The 18,227-nt window shown below is 39.0% G+C and overlaps 1 protein-coding gene across 1 annotated transcript; it reads right to left on the bottom strand.

Moving 5' to 3' along the window:
* Window positions 1–208: 208 nt before the first annotated feature.
* il17rel (interleukin 17 receptor E-like) lies at window positions 209–13,186 on the bottom strand. The gene is made up of 18 exons (XM_082511336.1): window positions 12,251–13,186; window positions 10,929–10,956; window positions 9,208–9,357; window positions 7,354–7,460; window positions 6,473–6,587; window positions 6,097–6,141; window positions 5,550–5,689; window positions 5,072–5,143; window positions 4,923–4,977; window positions 4,644–4,807; window positions 3,935–3,979; window positions 2,811–2,868; window positions 2,481–2,626; window positions 1,862–1,921; window positions 1,715–1,772; window positions 1,150–1,257; window positions 689–745; window positions 209–592 (listed from the first exon to the last, which is right to left on the bottom strand). Exons 1-18 carry the CDS (start codon window positions 12,350–12,352, stop codon window positions 471–473), a joined length of 1,632 nt encoding a protein of 543 aa, XP_082367462.1. The 5' UTR covers window positions 12,353–13,186; the 3' UTR covers window positions 209–470.
* Window positions 13,187–18,227: the final 5,041 nt, after the last annotated feature.

Below are 18,227 nucleotides of genomic sequence, written 5' to 3'. Positions count from 1 at the left end.
GGACATAAATAGATATGGAGCAGCAAAATAAAGTATAAGGCTTGTAAGCTTTTGGTGTTGAGGTGAAGTCGGTGTTAATGACTGCAAGTGTTTTAATGCAAATGTATTGCGATTATATTAGATTTGACGAAAACAATGTTGTGAAAAAATAGGGTTAAATGATATAATAATGGTGCATTTAAACAATAATTAAAACAGCATTTTGTATTTTGCCTTTTTTATTGAAAATAAACATTTTGAAACAAAAACCTTTGTAGCTGCAAGATTAAATGAAATTTTACCTTTAAAACAACTTTCTCCCAAACAAACACAACCACACAAAATACATTAGCCAGTAACTAGAACAAGCATACAAACCAGCACCTCTGCAGAAAGCTACATACCGTTTGAAATGTCAGTGCCTACAATATATACTGAATTCAACAGAGAACTTAGTTGCTTTTGTAACATCATTATGCCTCACACTTTGGTCATTCAGAGAGTAAGTTGGCCTTCTCGTTGTTTCCGCACTGCGGTGAATCAGGTATGAAGACCCCACCGTGGACAACCGGCTGAGTTTGTAACACAGACACCAGACAGGTGGGAGGGGGATCTGCAACAAAACAGGAAATATGCTAAGATATGCGCACGGGTAAAAGAAAAGAAAATCTGTATCGTATGGGTTAAGCAAATGAAGTCATAATCGTACCTATTTGCTTTTCACCGTTACGGACTCCGGTTATTTTCTGCTTCCTTCTCCGATGCACTACAATAGAAGACGGGGGAAATGTGATGAGGAAGCAAATCAATAAAATGACAAACTCCGTGGCTGCTTTTCATTCAAATGTCGGCCGATTGCAATTGGGTGCTACTGTCTATCCATCCATAAAGAGAGGAAGGCAAATTTGAATAATCAAACATCTAAGATGGAAAGGAAAAGCTAGAAATGAGTGTTAACATTAGGACATTATTAACCAGCCTAGTTTACTGAGGCAAACTCAGCATTTACTCCCTTGCAAAGAGTCAAACACGAAGCCTGCATATACCAGAGCACGCTGCAAAATCTTTGAGTTTGATGGGCAGGGACTGGAAAAGGGCCTACATCACAGTATGTCCCCAAATAAAATAAAATGGTAGCCTGACACCTAGCCAAATAACTTTTCAACCTACCTGTTAATAGGACATGAAGCACCAGAGTGACACATATTACTCCAAAGAGGCAAACACCAGTCAGCACAAATACCCAGGTCAAGTCTGAACAAAGAGGTGATGAGTCACCTGCAAAGAAAATTTACAGTTTGTTAGATGATCCATTTGGTTTGCATCTTGCTCTCTGCACTTTCTCAAATGACTGAATCCCCAATTATATGTAAAGGAAAAACTGGTACTTCTTATTTTCCACAGAACCTTTCATCTTGAACATAATAGTATCATTAAGCATTGCACGCACAACAAAGCATCCTTTTATTTTTCAAAATGATGCCAAGACACCAAACTTCAGATGCACATGCATTTGCAATTATACCACCTCAGAATTCCCATGGCAATAAACGCAAGCTGTGTTACTGTACTGGAAACTATTTACATTTCAAAACTGGTGCATCGCCTAAGGTTTACAAAATTTTATGAGAAAAATAGTAAAGGAAAAGTTTGGTTAGACTACACAGGACTGAAGCAGAAATGAAGAGCAGAACGTATTTTAATGGGAAGCAGCTCTAGCAGAAATCATACTTACTGCACAGCTTCAGACAGTGGATGGCTGTGGCAGCATACTCCACATCAAGCCTTTTTACCTGTGCAAATAAAAAGGATATATTAAAGCAACAGTCTTTTTTTAAATAGGAAGTGCAAAGAAGTCAAAGGATCTACTACACAAACATACCTGAAGACATGAGTTGCAGGACGCCCCTTTCAGATTTAAATCAACAGCTTTTTGTTTCTCCTGAGAAAAAAGACAAAAGATATGAAATTTTTCCTGCAGGCGATATGGAAGTTGTCATGGTTTCTGTTTTTTCCTGTTTCTTTGATGTGATAATAACCATGATGCGTTCAGGAGAAAGATATCTTGTTGCACACTAGGTCTTGCTAATCTGTTGACAGATCCCTTTTGATTGCTGGAAAGCGTATTGTAAAAGATGTAATTACTACCTTTTTTGTTCTGTTGATAGCAAATAACTTTTAAAAGTCACGACACCTTCAAGAAAATGTGAAGTTTCCTAGCAACGAAAAAGGCAACATGCAATAAACAGGGATCATGTACGACAAAAAGTTGGAACACAATCTGTGTAAGCGTGCTGTGGCAGGCTGCTTCAAAAAAAACTGCACACATAGGATGTTTTAGGGCAAAAGCTTATTGCATGCAGGGAGCGAACAGACATTTGTTCTGCCACTCTTACTTAGACTCATCAGATCTAATGATGAGCTAGAACTCTGTCGAAGAAATCTGCAACAAGATATTTTTCTAAAAAGTGCCGTCTGCGCTGGGAATGTGTTGCACCTACCACCTGCACGTTGTGTGTTTCAATGGTCTGACACTCAGGGGATCCCTCGGACTTCACGCACAACTCCACAGAAAAGTTTGCAGAGATCTGTGACAGCATCTTCACTTCTTCACGCCCCTCTGTTCTTGTTGTAACCAACTCCCATGCTGAATTTTTAAAGATATCATCATACAGCACCACCATGCATAAAGATTATTATCATCATTACAGACATCCATTATAGAACATGTGAACACAGTAGGGTCAATACATTGCCATAGACCATCAGAGCATCGCAAAAAATACTCATGATGTAATTAGCAAAAATTTGAAGAAAATAATAAGTCACACCTTGGAGTCTCCCATCAGCAAAGGGGCACCTGGTCCAGGACTGAGAGCCTGCAGTAAACTGATGAAGACAGAATAACATTTTTGAGCATTCTTCATCGAGCTGTTGTATCAAACACATTACTCTTAGTTTTAAGAGCGCTTACTAAAATCATTGTTGCACACCCATAGAAAATAGTTCAACAGTCTAATAATGATACTTCTGCTTTGCGTTTAGGACTCAACTCTCACTTCTGAAATGCAGATTTGATCACAACTTCCTGTTATTGGCTCAATAACAGGAAGCTGATATAATAATAACAAGAACTCTAGTATTAAATAAATACATGTTGTTTATTACTGAGTTAGTGCAAATGCAAAAACTTGCATGTGTAAGAATTGCAACCCAGCAGCATTGCTTCTTGTAGGCAGTTTCCTGCTTTTGTAATGAAGGGTATGGATAATTAGAGCCTCCTTGTCTGAGTGTTTGTGACCTGGATTGTCGCTAGCTTTCTGAGCCGGAGAATGTCAGTGGGCATATTGGTTTTGTTTTTTAAAAATGATAGCAAAAATGACAAACTCATGGCATCAGAAGAGTAAACGATGATATCATAGTATCATGGCTTTTTAAGCCTATTTGGTTGTTAGTTCTATACGTGCAGTCTTTAACTACCAGGGACCATCAGAATATACGTTAGTTTAGGTAATGGCTCAAAATAACTACGCATTTCAAGATGACTTCCAAGTGACAAGAAAGAACTTGATAAAATCCTGATAAAATTAAAACATAACATGGCACATAGCATGCTATTAGGATAGCCATAGAGTTTTTCCATAATGAGTCAGCTAGCTTAATAAGCCAACTTACAGCAGTAATGTCACACACTGACCAAGAAATTAAATATATCTTCTCAATCTTAGCATTTTTAAAGATGTCACACTATACCAAGATGATCTCAGTCATCTGAACTGTCAGGTCAGTTCTGATATTTGCGTTGCATTATGCTAATGTTGTGCAAAGGTCATTTTGTAATCAAATACAGAAAGCAAAAAAAAACGGTTTTGTTTGTTTCACTGTTGCTAGCGTATCAAGTTGACATGCCCTAGTGAAATTTGTGGAATGAAAAGAGCGAAAGAAAGATTGTTACCTTGACGCACAGTCGATCATGGGGATCCACCTTAGAGAATGCTATCTGAAAAAGCATTAAAGAAGTATTTGTGAATGAATCACAAGTTCTTATAAATAAAGAATTGCAGTTACACAAGTGATGACCTAAATCATTAGCCTGGGTGACTCATATTGTGTTTAGATTCAAAGAGCTATATTTGTCTTTCAAGTGAAGCATCTGCCTAAGTCTTCCCAAGTATCCCTTCAGCCTAAATGTCTTGTGTCAAAATAAGGACTCCTTTAGGGTTTCCCTTCATTCTCCCGATATACTTTATATGTAGGTCTGGCTTGACTTATATAAACAAGAAACACAGCTCAACATTTATGTTGTACTTTTATGTACTTTTATGTGATCGTTTGAGGCTTCCACCTTTTAAAGAGGTTACAACTGCAACTACAAGCTACATCTGAAATCAGATCAGTCATGATTTTCCACTTCAAGCTGACGTGTCCGCATTTTTTCTGCATTTTCTGTGACTCATCTCTCAGATACAACCAGGCACATGACTTTCAGGTTGTTCAAACCTCTGTCAAGCCTCTTCGTAAACTGAGTGAGAGTTCTGGCTTGTATGTGTGTGCTCATGTGCAATGTTGCCTAACAAGGGCATCGGCTTAATTACACTTAAGCGATTTGTAAGGATAACCAAGCTTAAGAAAGCTCCCTTTATAAATATCCAAAAGGTGTGTACCTTTTCTCTGGTAACATTCTGGGAGGAATGTGGCAAATCCACACAGATGCCATCATCTCTCATCTGACACAATGCAGCCGTAGCTGTAATTGGGCAAGCAGGCTCCCATAACAGAGTCTCCTCCAGTGGATCAAAGGTGATTCCAAACCACAGTTCCTCAACACCTGCAGGCGAATGAAGTCATAGGATTTTGGATGGTTATGATACATTGTCAGCTTTCAAATGCTACAGCACACGCTGGCAATTTTGTCATCTGTTTGAATGAACAATGGGACTCACGGTCTTTGAACGGGCAGACCTGGACTCTTGGGGCGTCCATCACCGCTGACCAGCCCTGTGATGAATTTATCAGTGATTATTGAAGGTCTTTTGTGGAATTTATGGCAGAAACTCAAACCGTGATTAAAGACCGGGAGTCATAGCATTACCTCAATGCAGAGGCAAGGCAAAGGTCGAGAGTATGGGAAGGTGGCACTCTTTATGGGTTGCTCCTTCTTTATCTAGAAAATGAGAACAGCCTTTGATTATTTGTGGAATGACTGTCTGGGTGGCAGTTAATGATGGTTCTTGTGTTCACTGTGCACATTTTGACTTTTGATCCTTACTGTTTCAGTTGCCCCTTTGTTCAGGGAATACTGCGCTGTCCTGATTGTCAGTTATATGATCGTTAAGCAGTTTATTGAGTGAGTACATTTAAATTTAGAATCACACAGGGAATAACCCAATGACTCACTTGAGGAGGAAAGTCCACAAGTGTGGCTTAGACCTGTTACGCTTTTCTTGAACTGTCACATAATGGAACATTACCCCATCTCTCACAGATCTCACTTTATATATATTCATATTATTGAAGAACACAAATAATTGCACTGATTCCATTCATATTTATTCCAATAAGAGTCTCACCAGCATATAAGCCCCTGTGCCAGAGCAGATGAAATCCTTTCGGCAGAGTCGGAGGTGATAGTTGTGATCGTTGAGCATGTCTGAAACATTTACGCTCAGCTCCTTCTTGTCTGGGTTTACTTTGTACGACAGTCTGCCAGCTGAAAGAGACGTGAAACAGTCCGACAATTAAAACAAAAAGGTCCAGTTGAATAATTCAGTTACATTTTATTTATATAGATATTACATATATATTTATATACATATCACAACAGCATTCACCTCAAGATGCTTTGTAATGTAAGGTAAAGACTCTACAATAACACAGAGAAAACCCCAACAATCAAACAACTCTCTATGAGGCAACAGCAGGAAGGAAAATCTCCCTTTTAACAGGAAGAAATCTCCAGAAGAACTAGGCTCAGAGAAGGGCAACCGGTTTGGGGTGAGGAGAAGAGGACAAGCCCTAAAAATGCATATATACTGCATATTTGATATTTTATTTCACTCCACTGCATTAACTAAAACATGTAAGGAGAAAGCAGATCCCGAGCATATTTACACTTACTGATGCACTCCGGAACATGTCTTCTAAAATCTTCATGACTGCATCCTGTTGAGAAAAGTGAAGCACTTAAAAAAGAAACAACTCATGCGTAAATAAATTCCTGTCATTCACGTGTCATCACGCATGTGGGAGTAGTTTTTACACAGTACTCACTTAAGATGTTTACACTCTTTGAATCACTGACATTCATCATTGCAGAGCAGTGGAACACACTATGAGGTTTCCTGTTTGTTTTTTTCTACCAGTTACAAGGAAATACTTGGCAGGGCTGGTTGTGTAACACTGTTTATTAGTTACCCATGGTTACAGTCATATGCCCTTCAGTCTGTGTTTGCATAATTATGCAAACACATGGACAAAGTGCATGTAATCCTACCTGGAGTATGATAGGTGCTGGTCCAGGTCATTCCACAGTAACTTGGGACTGTTGACACTGTTACTTGCACTTGTTGGTTTGGAGAAACTTCAGTGCAGTTGTTCTCAATTTCAACCTGCAGGAAAGAGGCAGGTAAAAGCACACAAGCTGTCACATGTCTGTTAAACGCTGCGCCGTATAGAAATATGCTGAAATGACCACATCCATTTCAGAAGCAGTTGGAAAGCCAGTTAGCCTGGCCGGACCACTGTTGTGTCTTCCTGAGAGACCTGAAGACGCCAGCTAGACTATGGAAATATTCATAGGCACGGTGATGCTAACCACATTGAACTGTTTATTTCCTCTGTCACTGTTTTCATTTTACAAAATCATCTACAAAGTGGGGTGTGGCTCTAAACGCGAAAAGAGGACACGCCACAAACCCGGCAGCAATCAAAATTTTGGTATGTCGCAAAACATTATCATGCTTGATGATCTTTCTGTTTACAGTTTATGTGACACACCGATTCCACCATCGTGGGCATCAGCTGGGGAAGGCTTTTGAGCTCCGTAACCTTTGTGAAGGTTACGATGGCATATGAGTCAGTTTTCCAGTGACCTTTAAGAGCAAATGGGATCTCCCAGATGTGTGGAAAAAGGTCATGTATTTTTCCTGACCACAAGACGAGAGGAACCGGAAGGACATCGAGAGTTGCCTCATCAGCAAACTCCCCGATTTGCGGGAAGGGAAAGACAAAAGAGGGCAGGAAGGCACTACTGGGTTGGCAACATTTGAGTGCTACACACAGCACATTTAACAGAAAAGCTACTCTAGCATAACACTCTGGATTAATTAATGTCCCACAAACACCCAGCGATGCCAGTTGTGCTAGGGATTTTACCTGCAGTCCAGACATCCTTTCTCTTGATGCCCTTGTGAAGCTAAAGGTTCTGCACCCCGTCATCCTCCCTGCGGTTGTGATACAAAAGGACACGCCGTGGATGGAGTCTGTGGAAACATAAACCAGAATATGTTTTGAAGTTGCTGTAGCAGTAACCAGCACCAGCCAGTTAGCCATTCAAAAGGTTTTTAAATGGTTGATTTTGGTGCAGGTTGGCACTGTTTTAGGTGCCATACAGGAAGAAGTTATTTAGGCACTTTTTTTTCTGAGCAAAGGGTTTCCTCAATTCCAAGACGGATAGTCTGGAAATCTACCAGGTTTACTGTATTACGCTGTGCACACGGATGGATGTGTCTGACAATGTGTCTTCCTGTGTAAACCTTATCAGACTGTATGGGTTGTCAGCATTATCAGGAACATGAAGTGTCAATTGGCATGTTTACCATGCAAAAGCAGAAGTTTTTTTCATGGAAGCTCGTAGCATTTTATAAAATGTGACTTCCTTCAGCAAATGCCTTTAAGGTGTGTCATCTGTGATTATCATCTCTAACATCATTAGTTTTCAGGTTGAGTTGACTACACCCTAAGAGTTCCATTTGGCGCTTCCTTGTTAAGGACGTTTTGAATAAGGAGAAAAGAAAACAACTGAATAATGACCTTGGTCAGATGGAGGAAATTAAACAATATCACGTGCCATGTATCTGTTGGCATGAGTGTGTTAGGACAGAGGCATGGGCTCTGTTTAGTTAATGATTGTCCTCCAAAACTAAAAAGTCCTTCTATGTATAACTTAATTAATTACATGCGATAACTTCAGTCACTCAGCACCTCTTTGTCAAAGTTTCCCTTAAGATATACTGATTCACCACACCTATGTCTTCTGTGAAAACAGAAAGAAGATTTTGTGGTTTAACAAACAGTTTGGCTTTATTCTGAAAGCAATTAATTAACAATGCCGAATCCTCCCAATTACTTCCAAGTATCAAAAGAAATTCCGGTGTAGTGTTTTAACAGCAGTCACATCTGAAATGTACAGCCCATACCAGGAAGTAGGCTGCTTTAAGTGAAGAAGACAAAGACACCACACTGAACATGTAGAGATTAGTGTGACATCGGCCGTCCACTGACTCCTCGCAAGACATCAAACAAGCAGGTACGCTAAAAGCATCAAAGCGGTACTGGGATTAGAGTAATGTGATTTCTGGGCATGTTTACATGTGAACTTAGATAAATCACTTTGGAAACCCACTTAAGCTGACTGCCTCTGGCGCCAAAGCATCGTGCTCCAGCGCAGAAAAAGACCACACACAGTGTGCACACACAGGGTGATACACTGAGACAATGAAATGTTATAGTTGAAATGCCAGCATTAGTCACTTGGATTGAAAGTGAGATTATCTTTTGAAAATAAGAAATCCAGAAAACTGTCTAAAAATAGTACAATAGCATAAGTGGATAACAGGGGCTTTGGGAGGTGGGACATAAAGGAAGAAAAAGTGGGAAAAGCAACCTGGATGGTAAACTGTGCATGGAAAATGATTTGGTGCCAAACTAAACACTGCAACATGGAGCTCAAGTGTAAGTGGATTTTAATACTATAATAGCTGCTTTTAATAAGCGGCTAAACTAAATAATCTAATAGGGTGACACACTGAGTCAGTGGTTCAGTAATTTCGCATTGCTATAAGACTGAGAGAAGTCAAAGACTAGACCCTGTGCCAAAGCAAACCTCTGTTCACCCAAACAGATTTTCATTCATTGCTTGAACTGTAAAAACTGTTGCCATTTTTGAGCACATGCATTTTATACAAACAGATATGGGACCATCTATTTTAAGCCATCACACTTACGCACCAGCGATTTGCACCACTGCTTTGATTCCGAGCCACAGCGAGCACTTCTGCATCCTCTCACACTTCATGACCGTGGAAAGGCTGACGTTGTGGAACACGGTGGAGGTGTTGAGACTCTCGGCGGGGTTCTCGCATGGACGTGGAAATGAATCTGCACAGCAACGGGGACAGAGAAATATTTTTTAAAAAATGAAAAAGTTACACTGTGGGATTTGTGAGGAAAATGAAGGCGTGGATTTTGTGTACCAAATGTGGGTAAAAGGATCTTTGAAGTATGCTGTTACTTACTTATAGAGAGCCAGTGTTGGGGAGTAACGGAATACATGTACTGGCGTTACGTATTTAAGATACAAAATATGAGTAACTGTATTCCGTTACAGTTACCGTTTAAAAGGTGGTATTCAGTACGGTTACTTTTTGAAATAAATGGATTACATGGCGTTCTTTTCCTATTTCATATGTTAGACTGTCCCCTCTCTATTTTTGGTAATTCCACGCAGGCGGAAACCCAAACAAGAGACGCATTAAGACGCTCTACTGCCTGTGTCTCAATCTCGCGGCCCGTGACACCCCTACTTGCGGCCCGCATAATGACGTGAAGAACTTTTTTTTTTAAATGTTATTCAAAAAATTATGTAATATGAAAGCAATAGGCAGAGTGTTACAGACATAACCCTAAAGAATGTAGGCTCATGGGCAGGGTAGTCCAGTTGTAAGTAAATAATTAAGACTCGACTGAACACTGTGTTCGTGTTTCAGGAAAACACGAACACAGCCTGAAGCAGCCTGAAGCAGCCTTTCAACGCCTCTCTCTGTCTCTCGCAAAGTTGACCCAGGCAACAAAGTAAAGATAGTTTTCGGCTACGAGCCCGACATGAACCTGATGTATTTGCCAGAGGTCCCTTTACTACGGTTCAGAGCCGCGGACCTGTTTTATATACGCGCGGAATAGTTTACTATACGAGATCGCTGCAAAAACTGCAGCCTGACCTAATGTCCACCCTACTGTTACTCATTTTATATTAAGATTTAAAAATCTGGTCGGTATTGGTATGGCGAGTAACCTTCAGTAATAGTAATAAATCACATTCATGTAGTTTTAAGTAATCCAGAGTATTCAGAATACGTTACTGTCATTGAGTATTGTAACGGAATACATTACAAAATACATTTTGGGGCATGTATTCTGTAATCTGTAGTGGAATACATTTAAACGTAACCTTCCCAACACTGTAGAGAACAAACTACAGCAGCGTTCCCACCTTTGCCGTCTGCTATACAAAGCATTTGAATTTCTCTTTAGCATTTTACACTTACACTCAGTATTTTGTGCAGAGATTACAGATAGCAGCAGTGCACTGCTTCTCAAGCTTATCGGGATTTTATCAGGTCTTATTTAGCATGTGAGGGAGGAAAAAATCGTTTTAATGCTATGGGTGGGGTTCATTTAAAGATCTTTGAATGTGGTTACTGTTTCTCACTTTAGTTCAGAGGCATGGTCTTTGTGTTGTTTTACAGACCTTTTGAACCCAGCCTTGAATTCTATGTTAAATGCTGAATGCAGTTGCTTTGGCAACATTGCAGTAAAATATAAAGGCAACAAATGCAGGCGTTATCAGTTTTTCCTGTTCGTCGGCTAATATTAGCTGAGTTATTGTGCAAGTAAACACCCAATGGGGATGCATGACTGCTGGTGTAACGTGGCAACAAGTCTATACTCACAGCCTCCTTTGGTCTTGCAGTGAAGTCCCTGCAAAAAGAAAGAAAAGGAGAAAACACAGAGTGATTCATGGCAGGCTCTTTTCTGTGAATTCTGTGTAGGAGTTTCATCAATAAAGTTACTCTTAACAGAACAAAGGTAGCAGCTCTGCAGGACAGGGGATTCCCAGACAACAATGAGTTTTTACATCCTCATTGCTCCTTTCAGGTAAGACTCTGCCTGTGTGTGTGTGTGTGTGTGTGCGTGCGTGCGTGCGTGCGTGCGTGCGTGTGTGTGTTTAACCCCACAGCTGGAGCACTGTAACACAGTTGTCTTTGGTTAATATAAATAGTAATAATAATAATAATAATAATAATAATAATGAAGGAATGTGATTCACTGTGGTCTTGAAGGAATGCATCCTCATTCACCAGTCAAGTATATGAAACATATTTCATAAATCCTTGTGCCAGAATAAACAGTGCCTTCATTTTTATGTTGTGGGGAATGTGATTTGTAACCATCAATAGTTCCAAGAATTTTTTGTTGGATTGTTTTTTTAAGAAATGAAATCTTTTAATTCCATTGATCTACCACCCGTGAGATACCTCACAGAACCTGATGATGTTTTGACTGTAAACACATCTCGAATTCATCTTTCAGAATTTTAACCGACTGTCACCAATTGTTTTCTTGCTACAGCGAGGTGCTGAGTTACACTATTAAGCGCTTACACATGTAGAAACCTGCAAATGATAAAGAGCTTTATCTTAACTGTACGCATGCAAGACAAGGGAGGAGAAAGAAGGAAAATGAAGCTTGTAAAGTTCAGGTCGCTGAAAAAGAGTAAACATGTTGTGTTGACTATTCACCCTCCACCCAGATACATTTGCAGTTGTTTCCTCCTTGGGCTCCAGTAAATGATTAGATATATTTACCAAAGCATGTATCACTACCTCCTTTAACAAAAGCTCAGCAGAAGAGGCTTTGCAGGATGTAGCTTTGTAAAACTGTCTCCCAGTAGGTGAATCAGAGTGTCATTAACTGGCTGTCGTGTGTTTTCATTCTATGTGAACTGAAGAGCCTTTGAGATTAGAATTGGATCATCACAAATCAGATTTAAGTTTGATCACAGCCCCAGTAATGACCACAGCTGTAAGAGTACAGGACTCATTATAAACATCTGTATATTTCTGTTATTTTCACTCACTAAAAACAGCCAAATTGGCATATTAAGAAGTATTATTACACAAGTTCATCAGCAGCAGTGACTAATATCAGAAGTTAATATAGAACACAATAATATAAGCTGATAATGTGATTTTATCCTTGTTGATTCTTTTACCTGAGAGCACCTCATACATGTCTCCAGTCCTGGGCTTTCTCCTCCAGCTCCAGTCAGACACAAGCAGCAGTGGACCAGGAGCAAGCCAACCCACAGGATCATTTTACTGGCCAGGTGTGGACACTTTCTTCTTTCTGCTGTCCCTGTAATCTGTGCCTCTTCTTGTACTCTCTAATCTTTTCCCTTTTTTTTTCTTTTCCAGGTGGGGCTAAGTGATAAACTCAGATGTGGGCTTGATGTAGCTGAATGTTGAGGTTCTCTGGTTTGATGTGTCCTGGAAGTGATGATATCCAACATGTAGCGCGAACTAAAGGGCTCCAGCTGTTTTGTGTGGGAGGCGGGGCTCTCTGAATGAGAGTCAGTAGTGGTTTTCCCTCTTCAGCAGCACTTTCCAAGATGTGATTTTTTTTTTGAAACAGTCCATGTCCTCACTGTACAAAACTTCTTTGGGACCTTTCTACTTACCTGTCACACTATAGTGAGCTGGAATTATGTGGAAATGGTACTGAAACCCAGTCACCAATCCTCTCACCCACACGCCAAAGTCCACATGCTGTGACAGGATTTACTGGAAAGGTGCAAAATTTCACATCCCTTTTTTTTTTTTTTGCATAATTTCTTCAATTCGTATTGTGTATTTCTGAAAAAAGAAGTTTCTAGAGGAAACCCCTTTACTGTGGTTGCAGCAGTCCCCTTTTACTGACTGGGTATTAATATTAGAAAAGGTAAAGCAGTTTGAGGACTATGGGAAGAGCTTGTTCTTAACATCTGACTGACCTCTTAAATACTTTCACTATATTTATGCTTTGTAATAATAACTCCTCATATTTCACTCCTGAGTGCGTGAAATAGGCTTCCTCTTGGGTCAGCGTTGCTTTCCCTTATTTGGGCACAGTTCTCAGAATAAAAATGAACTTGGAAGCTCCACTCACGTACACTGCCATTTTTATCTTAGTCATTTATTTATCTTCCAGTTGTCTGAAAGGATGTGCTGGCATATTAAATCATTTACACATTGCACATTATTCTAGTCCTGTGACAAATGGATGTCTGCTTATCTGCTATTGAGTCCTCAAATTAGCTGAATTTCTGTATTGCTGAGGGCAACTACTATGATGTTGTCACTACACGCCTTACCGCAATCACTGTCTTTACATTTTAATTTTGATCATCTGTTAAATTTTATTTTAACACTTTTCAGGCCTCAAAACTCCTATAATGCTCTAACTCGGTGCAGTGAATCAAAAGTGACATGATAGCTTTTTCCCCTGAGGATGTACTCACCTTCTAGTTCTTACAGAGTTTCATAACAACTCAGTTAGATCAGAACATGCATGTTTCACAGAGGAGTCAGAGCTAGAGAATAAAGAAAGAGACTTGTTGAGGCAAACTTCCTGCTAACTGGGAAGGAGAAGAAATTACAGCTTTTCCAGCATATGCACGTTAATTCCTTGTTATCTGATAGCTCTAAGTGCAGTGAATCATAGTCCAGCTAAATATGGGTCAAGACAAGAGTTATACCTAATGTCTGGGAGAACAGCAGATCCTTTCTTTGTATTTTTACTGTAAGGTGTTGTCTTTCTTTTAAGTGCTGTGTTATAAAATAACTTCAAAGATTAAGGTCATCAAAATGTTGACATGGTGAGACAATTAAAGCTGACTATACCTGACTTTTTTCAGTTTTAACTTCTCTGACTCATGACTCAGTGGGCTTAAAAACAAGCACTTTTATGGCACGAAGGCAAGACAACACGCTTTCCCCTTGGGGATAAAAACAATGAGTCCAGTCACACGTGACTCTAATAATAGATTATCAAGTATTGCGTTAAACTGGCCTGAGATGCGTAGGCGATCACCATCCAACACACCAAACTGAATGAAGTCAAATGAAGATACAAACAAGATTTGCTTGCAAATGGTGTAAAGCGGCTTTAAATGAGGGACAAAACAAAAGACAAAAAGTTAGTTTGCATACATCGTTTGAGCTTCCTCGATGAAAGTGTTGGTACCGTAATGCAAATCTGATGAAAGAAGAATGACAGAGTTGCGTTTAAGATCCATTTATTGGGAAATATGTCTTTACAACTCTCGTCATTGTTTGACAGGAGAGCCATAAAAGACTGAAGTGTTTCCTGACACTGCGAAAAAGCCATTCGGACTTCCATGGCTATCCATAAACTGGCCCATCTACTTTTGAGTAACAGCTCTATCTGCTGGGGTTTGGTGTGTATTACACCTGCAGTACCTCCTGCTGGGCCACGGAGGTACTGCAGGTGAGCCATTACTTACAGTTACATATTTATATACATGTTTGTATTTATTTATATGAAAAGTGAATTAAAACTGGTCATAGGAGGTGCTTAATTTGTGATATGACTCATTACATACTTTTTCCAGCCCTTCCATTTCTTCTTTTGTCCTCCACTTTGATGCTTGCAATGTTTGCATAAAGATTTGTTGTTGTTGTTGTTTTAATTTATTAATTGTCTCATTATAGTGGTTCATCCCTTGAGTTACAGGCCTTTTTGAGTGGTTTTACAAAAAAAAGAAAAGAAAGGGTCAAGTACAAAGACTGAACTGGGAATAAGTGCACTGTTAAAAAAATAAAATCCTAAAAAAACCAGTAATATTCCAGCAGCTGGGGCGCCAAAATAATACTAGAAAATAACTGAAAATAACTTTCTCACAAAAATACGGTTATTTTCAGTAATGACAATACAGTTTGTTGCCCTAATTTTACATGGGATTTTGCCTTTTTCAAGTGCTTTTAAACATTAAATTAGGAACATTTTAATGTGATTAAACAATGAAATTACCTATAAACAAGGTCAATGAATGCGGCAATATGAATAATAATACATAAATGTACAGAAATATACAGTTAACAGTTGGTTTAAATAATAATAATGGATTGCATTTATATAGCGCTTTTCGAGACCCTCAAAGCGCTTTACAATTCCACTATTTATTCACTCTCATATTCACACACTGGTGGAGGCAAGCTACAGTTGTAGCTACAGTTGTAGCCACAGCTGCACTGGGGCAGACTGATATCTTGCCATCAGCCCCTCTGGCCATCAATGACCGAGACTGTCCGAGCCGGGGATCGAACCAGCAACCTTCTGGTTACAAGAAGAACTGCCAAGTCTTGAGCCACGATCGCCCTAAATATTTGACGTAAAAAAAACAAAAAAAAAAACAACGCTTATAAGAATCATTTTATATATCTTTCTATAGTATTACATTTGAATTTAACAGTTCAATCTTTCAAATAACGGACAAATATTTATGAAATTATGATACATTTGTGAATGTATTTTAAAAATCTAAATATGCATATGTACAAAAAAATATATTTAAAAAACAAGAAAATTATGTTTTATTACATTTACAGTGATTTTATGTTATTTTACATTTGAAATGTGAAATCACAGTCTATTTATGCAAATTCAATGACATTCTAGAAAAACAGTACAAAACTGTAAAATACACAGTAAAATAATACTTTTATATTACAATTTCTTTTTGTGTGGGATAAAAAAGTGGCAAATATCGAAAGAAAAACCTTTGACAGCCTGGAGAGCTGTTACTCAAAATTATTTTTCTTCCTTGAAAGCAAAATATAAAAAATGAGGGGCTTGAGACTTTTGCACAATACCCAAGAGAATATGACAGAGACTGTAAGTAAATAACCAGTAAAAGTCAACTACATAATAGTCTCAGTAGTCTAAAACTCTAAAATATAGGCAATGAGAACACAGGAATGTCCCAGGGAAAGCAGCAGGGTACTCCAAACCAGTCCATCAGACTAACATCAGCTGTATCACTTAAAAAAGAAGAAAAAAAGAAAATGTCGTGAAATATTTAAACACATCAAGTTTATTGACCATTTTGGTTTAGTAACTAACATCTGTGCAGCAGACCTGAGGCTATGGACCTATTTGAAGAAGTGCCAAAAGATAAAAGTAGTAGGCTTGAACATAACTATTTAAGGTAAGATAAGATAAGATACGATAACCATTATTAGTCCCACACGTGGGAAATTTGTTTTGTTACAGCAGAAAGTGGATAGTGCAAAGTTACATAGAAAAATTAGAAAAACACTGGAATAAGATAAAGAATAAGAATAAGATACTGTACACAATACAATAGAATAAAATAAAATACTATATACAATAGATTAAAATAGAATACAAATACTATATACAATTGAGTATAATACAACGATGCCAGAAAAGAGTATTGCACTTAGCGTTATTGCTATTACGCATGTGTGGATGTGTGTGTTTGGTCAGTTGCAGTCTTTGTTGTGGAGTCTGACAGCAGTGGGGAGGAAAGACCTGTGAAATCTCTCCATCCCACATCGTAAGTGCCGCAGCCTGCCACTGAAGGAGCTGCTCAGTGCTGTCAGAGTCTCCTGCATGGGGTTGGACATGTTGTCCAACAGGGATGAAAGCTTAGCCACCATTCTCCTGTCACTCAATACCTCCACTGGGTCCAGAGGGCATCCGAGAACAGAGCTGGCCCTCCAGATCAGCCTTTTCACTCTATTCCTGTCCTCAGCAGAGATGCTGCCCCCCCAGCAGACCGCACTGTAAAAAAATGGCTGAGGCCACCACAGAGTCATAGAAGGTCTTTAGGAGTGGGCCGTTCACTCCAAAAGACCTGAGTCTCTGCAGCAGGTACAGCCTGCTCTGCCCTTTTCTGTAGAGGGCGTCTGAATTATGAGTCCAGTCCTGTTTATTGTTCAGATGAACACCAAGGTACCTGTAGCTGTCCACCAGAGATGGGCAGTAATGCGTTACTGTAATCCGATTACTTTTTTCAAGTAACGAGTAAAGTAAGGGATTACTATTGCAAAAAAGGTAATTAGATTACCGTTACTTTCCCGTAGGAACGCTGCGTTACTGCGTTACTAAAACCGGGATTTTTTTGCGAGAATGTCTCATGACAGTGACGTAAGCGATGGATAATATATCGAGTGTGCGGGAGAGAGTATGAGCGTGCAGCGTTTAAAGCGTGGAAGTACTGACCTTACGTTACTCTTAATGGGAAACACAGAGAAACTCGCGGATTCTTCAACTGACCGCGGCACACCTGCACCAGGGTAAACCTCCGCCTACCCTAGTCCTGCTTTACAGGTGAAAATAGAGCAACAGGACCGCTGAGTCTTTGACTTTATTTATTTTCTGCTGTGTTTTACTTATTTGAAAGAGTGAGTGTAAACACAAATATATATATATATATATTTTATGTGCTGGAATGTGCAGAAAATAGGTTTAAATATTAAACAAATTTCTTCCAGTCAGAGAATGTTGCATATAATTAAATTTTTGCTTGATGCATAAAGTTAAAAGATTAAAACTAATAAAACAAGTTTTAAAAAGGGACTTTTCCATTTGATTACATTTTATATGATGAATTATGCAGAAAAAGTAGAATTGGGCTGAAAGATCTATCGCTTTGTCACCTCTTCAGGTTGTAAATCGTGTTTTTAAAAAGTAACTAAGTAATTAATTACTTTTGAAAATAAGTAATCAGTAAAGTAATGGGATTACTTTTGGGGGGAAGTAATTAGTTACTAATCATTTTTTTCAAGTAACTTGACCAACACTGCTGTCCACAGTCTCAATGTCCATACCTTGATTGTTTAGTGGTTTATTTCAGTCACATATCCATTTAACATATGTAGATGTGTGTAGACGTACATGCTTGTGTTCAAATAAACTTTTCTTTCATGTACCAAATCCTCACTTCTGGTTCAGCTTTAACTTTTGAACACCATGAACTCAAGCGTGCGGTGACACGATGGTTCATTCGTGGTTTACTCAAATTGCCCTTCAGGCAGCAGCACATCCCACAGCCAATCAAATTTCCACTGTACTTGACAGCTGGTCTACGGTACTTTCCAGGGAATTTATTAATGTTTTGTTCTGTGCCCCAAAAAATTCTAGAGAATATTATTCTTTGTCTGTAT

The sequence above is a fragment of the Aulonocara stuartgranti genome (genome assembly GCF_965226115.1).
Source record: "Aulonocara stuartgranti genome assembly, chromosome: 17".
NCBI classification, from domain to species: Eukaryota; Metazoa; Chordata; class Actinopteri; order Cichliformes; family Cichlidae; genus Aulonocara; species Aulonocara stuartgranti.
Note: the sequence above shows the minus strand (reverse complement) of the source record. Positions and strands in the feature narration are given on the sequence as shown.

Excerpts from the sequence above, each read along its gene's own strand:
- il17rel (XM_082511336.1), bottom strand. The coding sequence starts at position 12,352 with ATGATCCTGTGGGTTGGCTTGCTCCTGGTCCACTGCTGCTTGTGTCTG. Across the intron at positions 6,588-7,353 it reads AAAGGATGTCTGGACTGCAG|GTTGAAATTGAGAACAACTG; the intron begins GTAAAATCCCTA and ends TCTTTCCTGCAG. Across the intron at positions 1,922-2,480 it reads AAACACACAACGTGCAGGTG|GAGAAACAAAAAGCTGTTGA; the intron begins GTAGGTGCAACA and ends CTTTTTTCTCAG.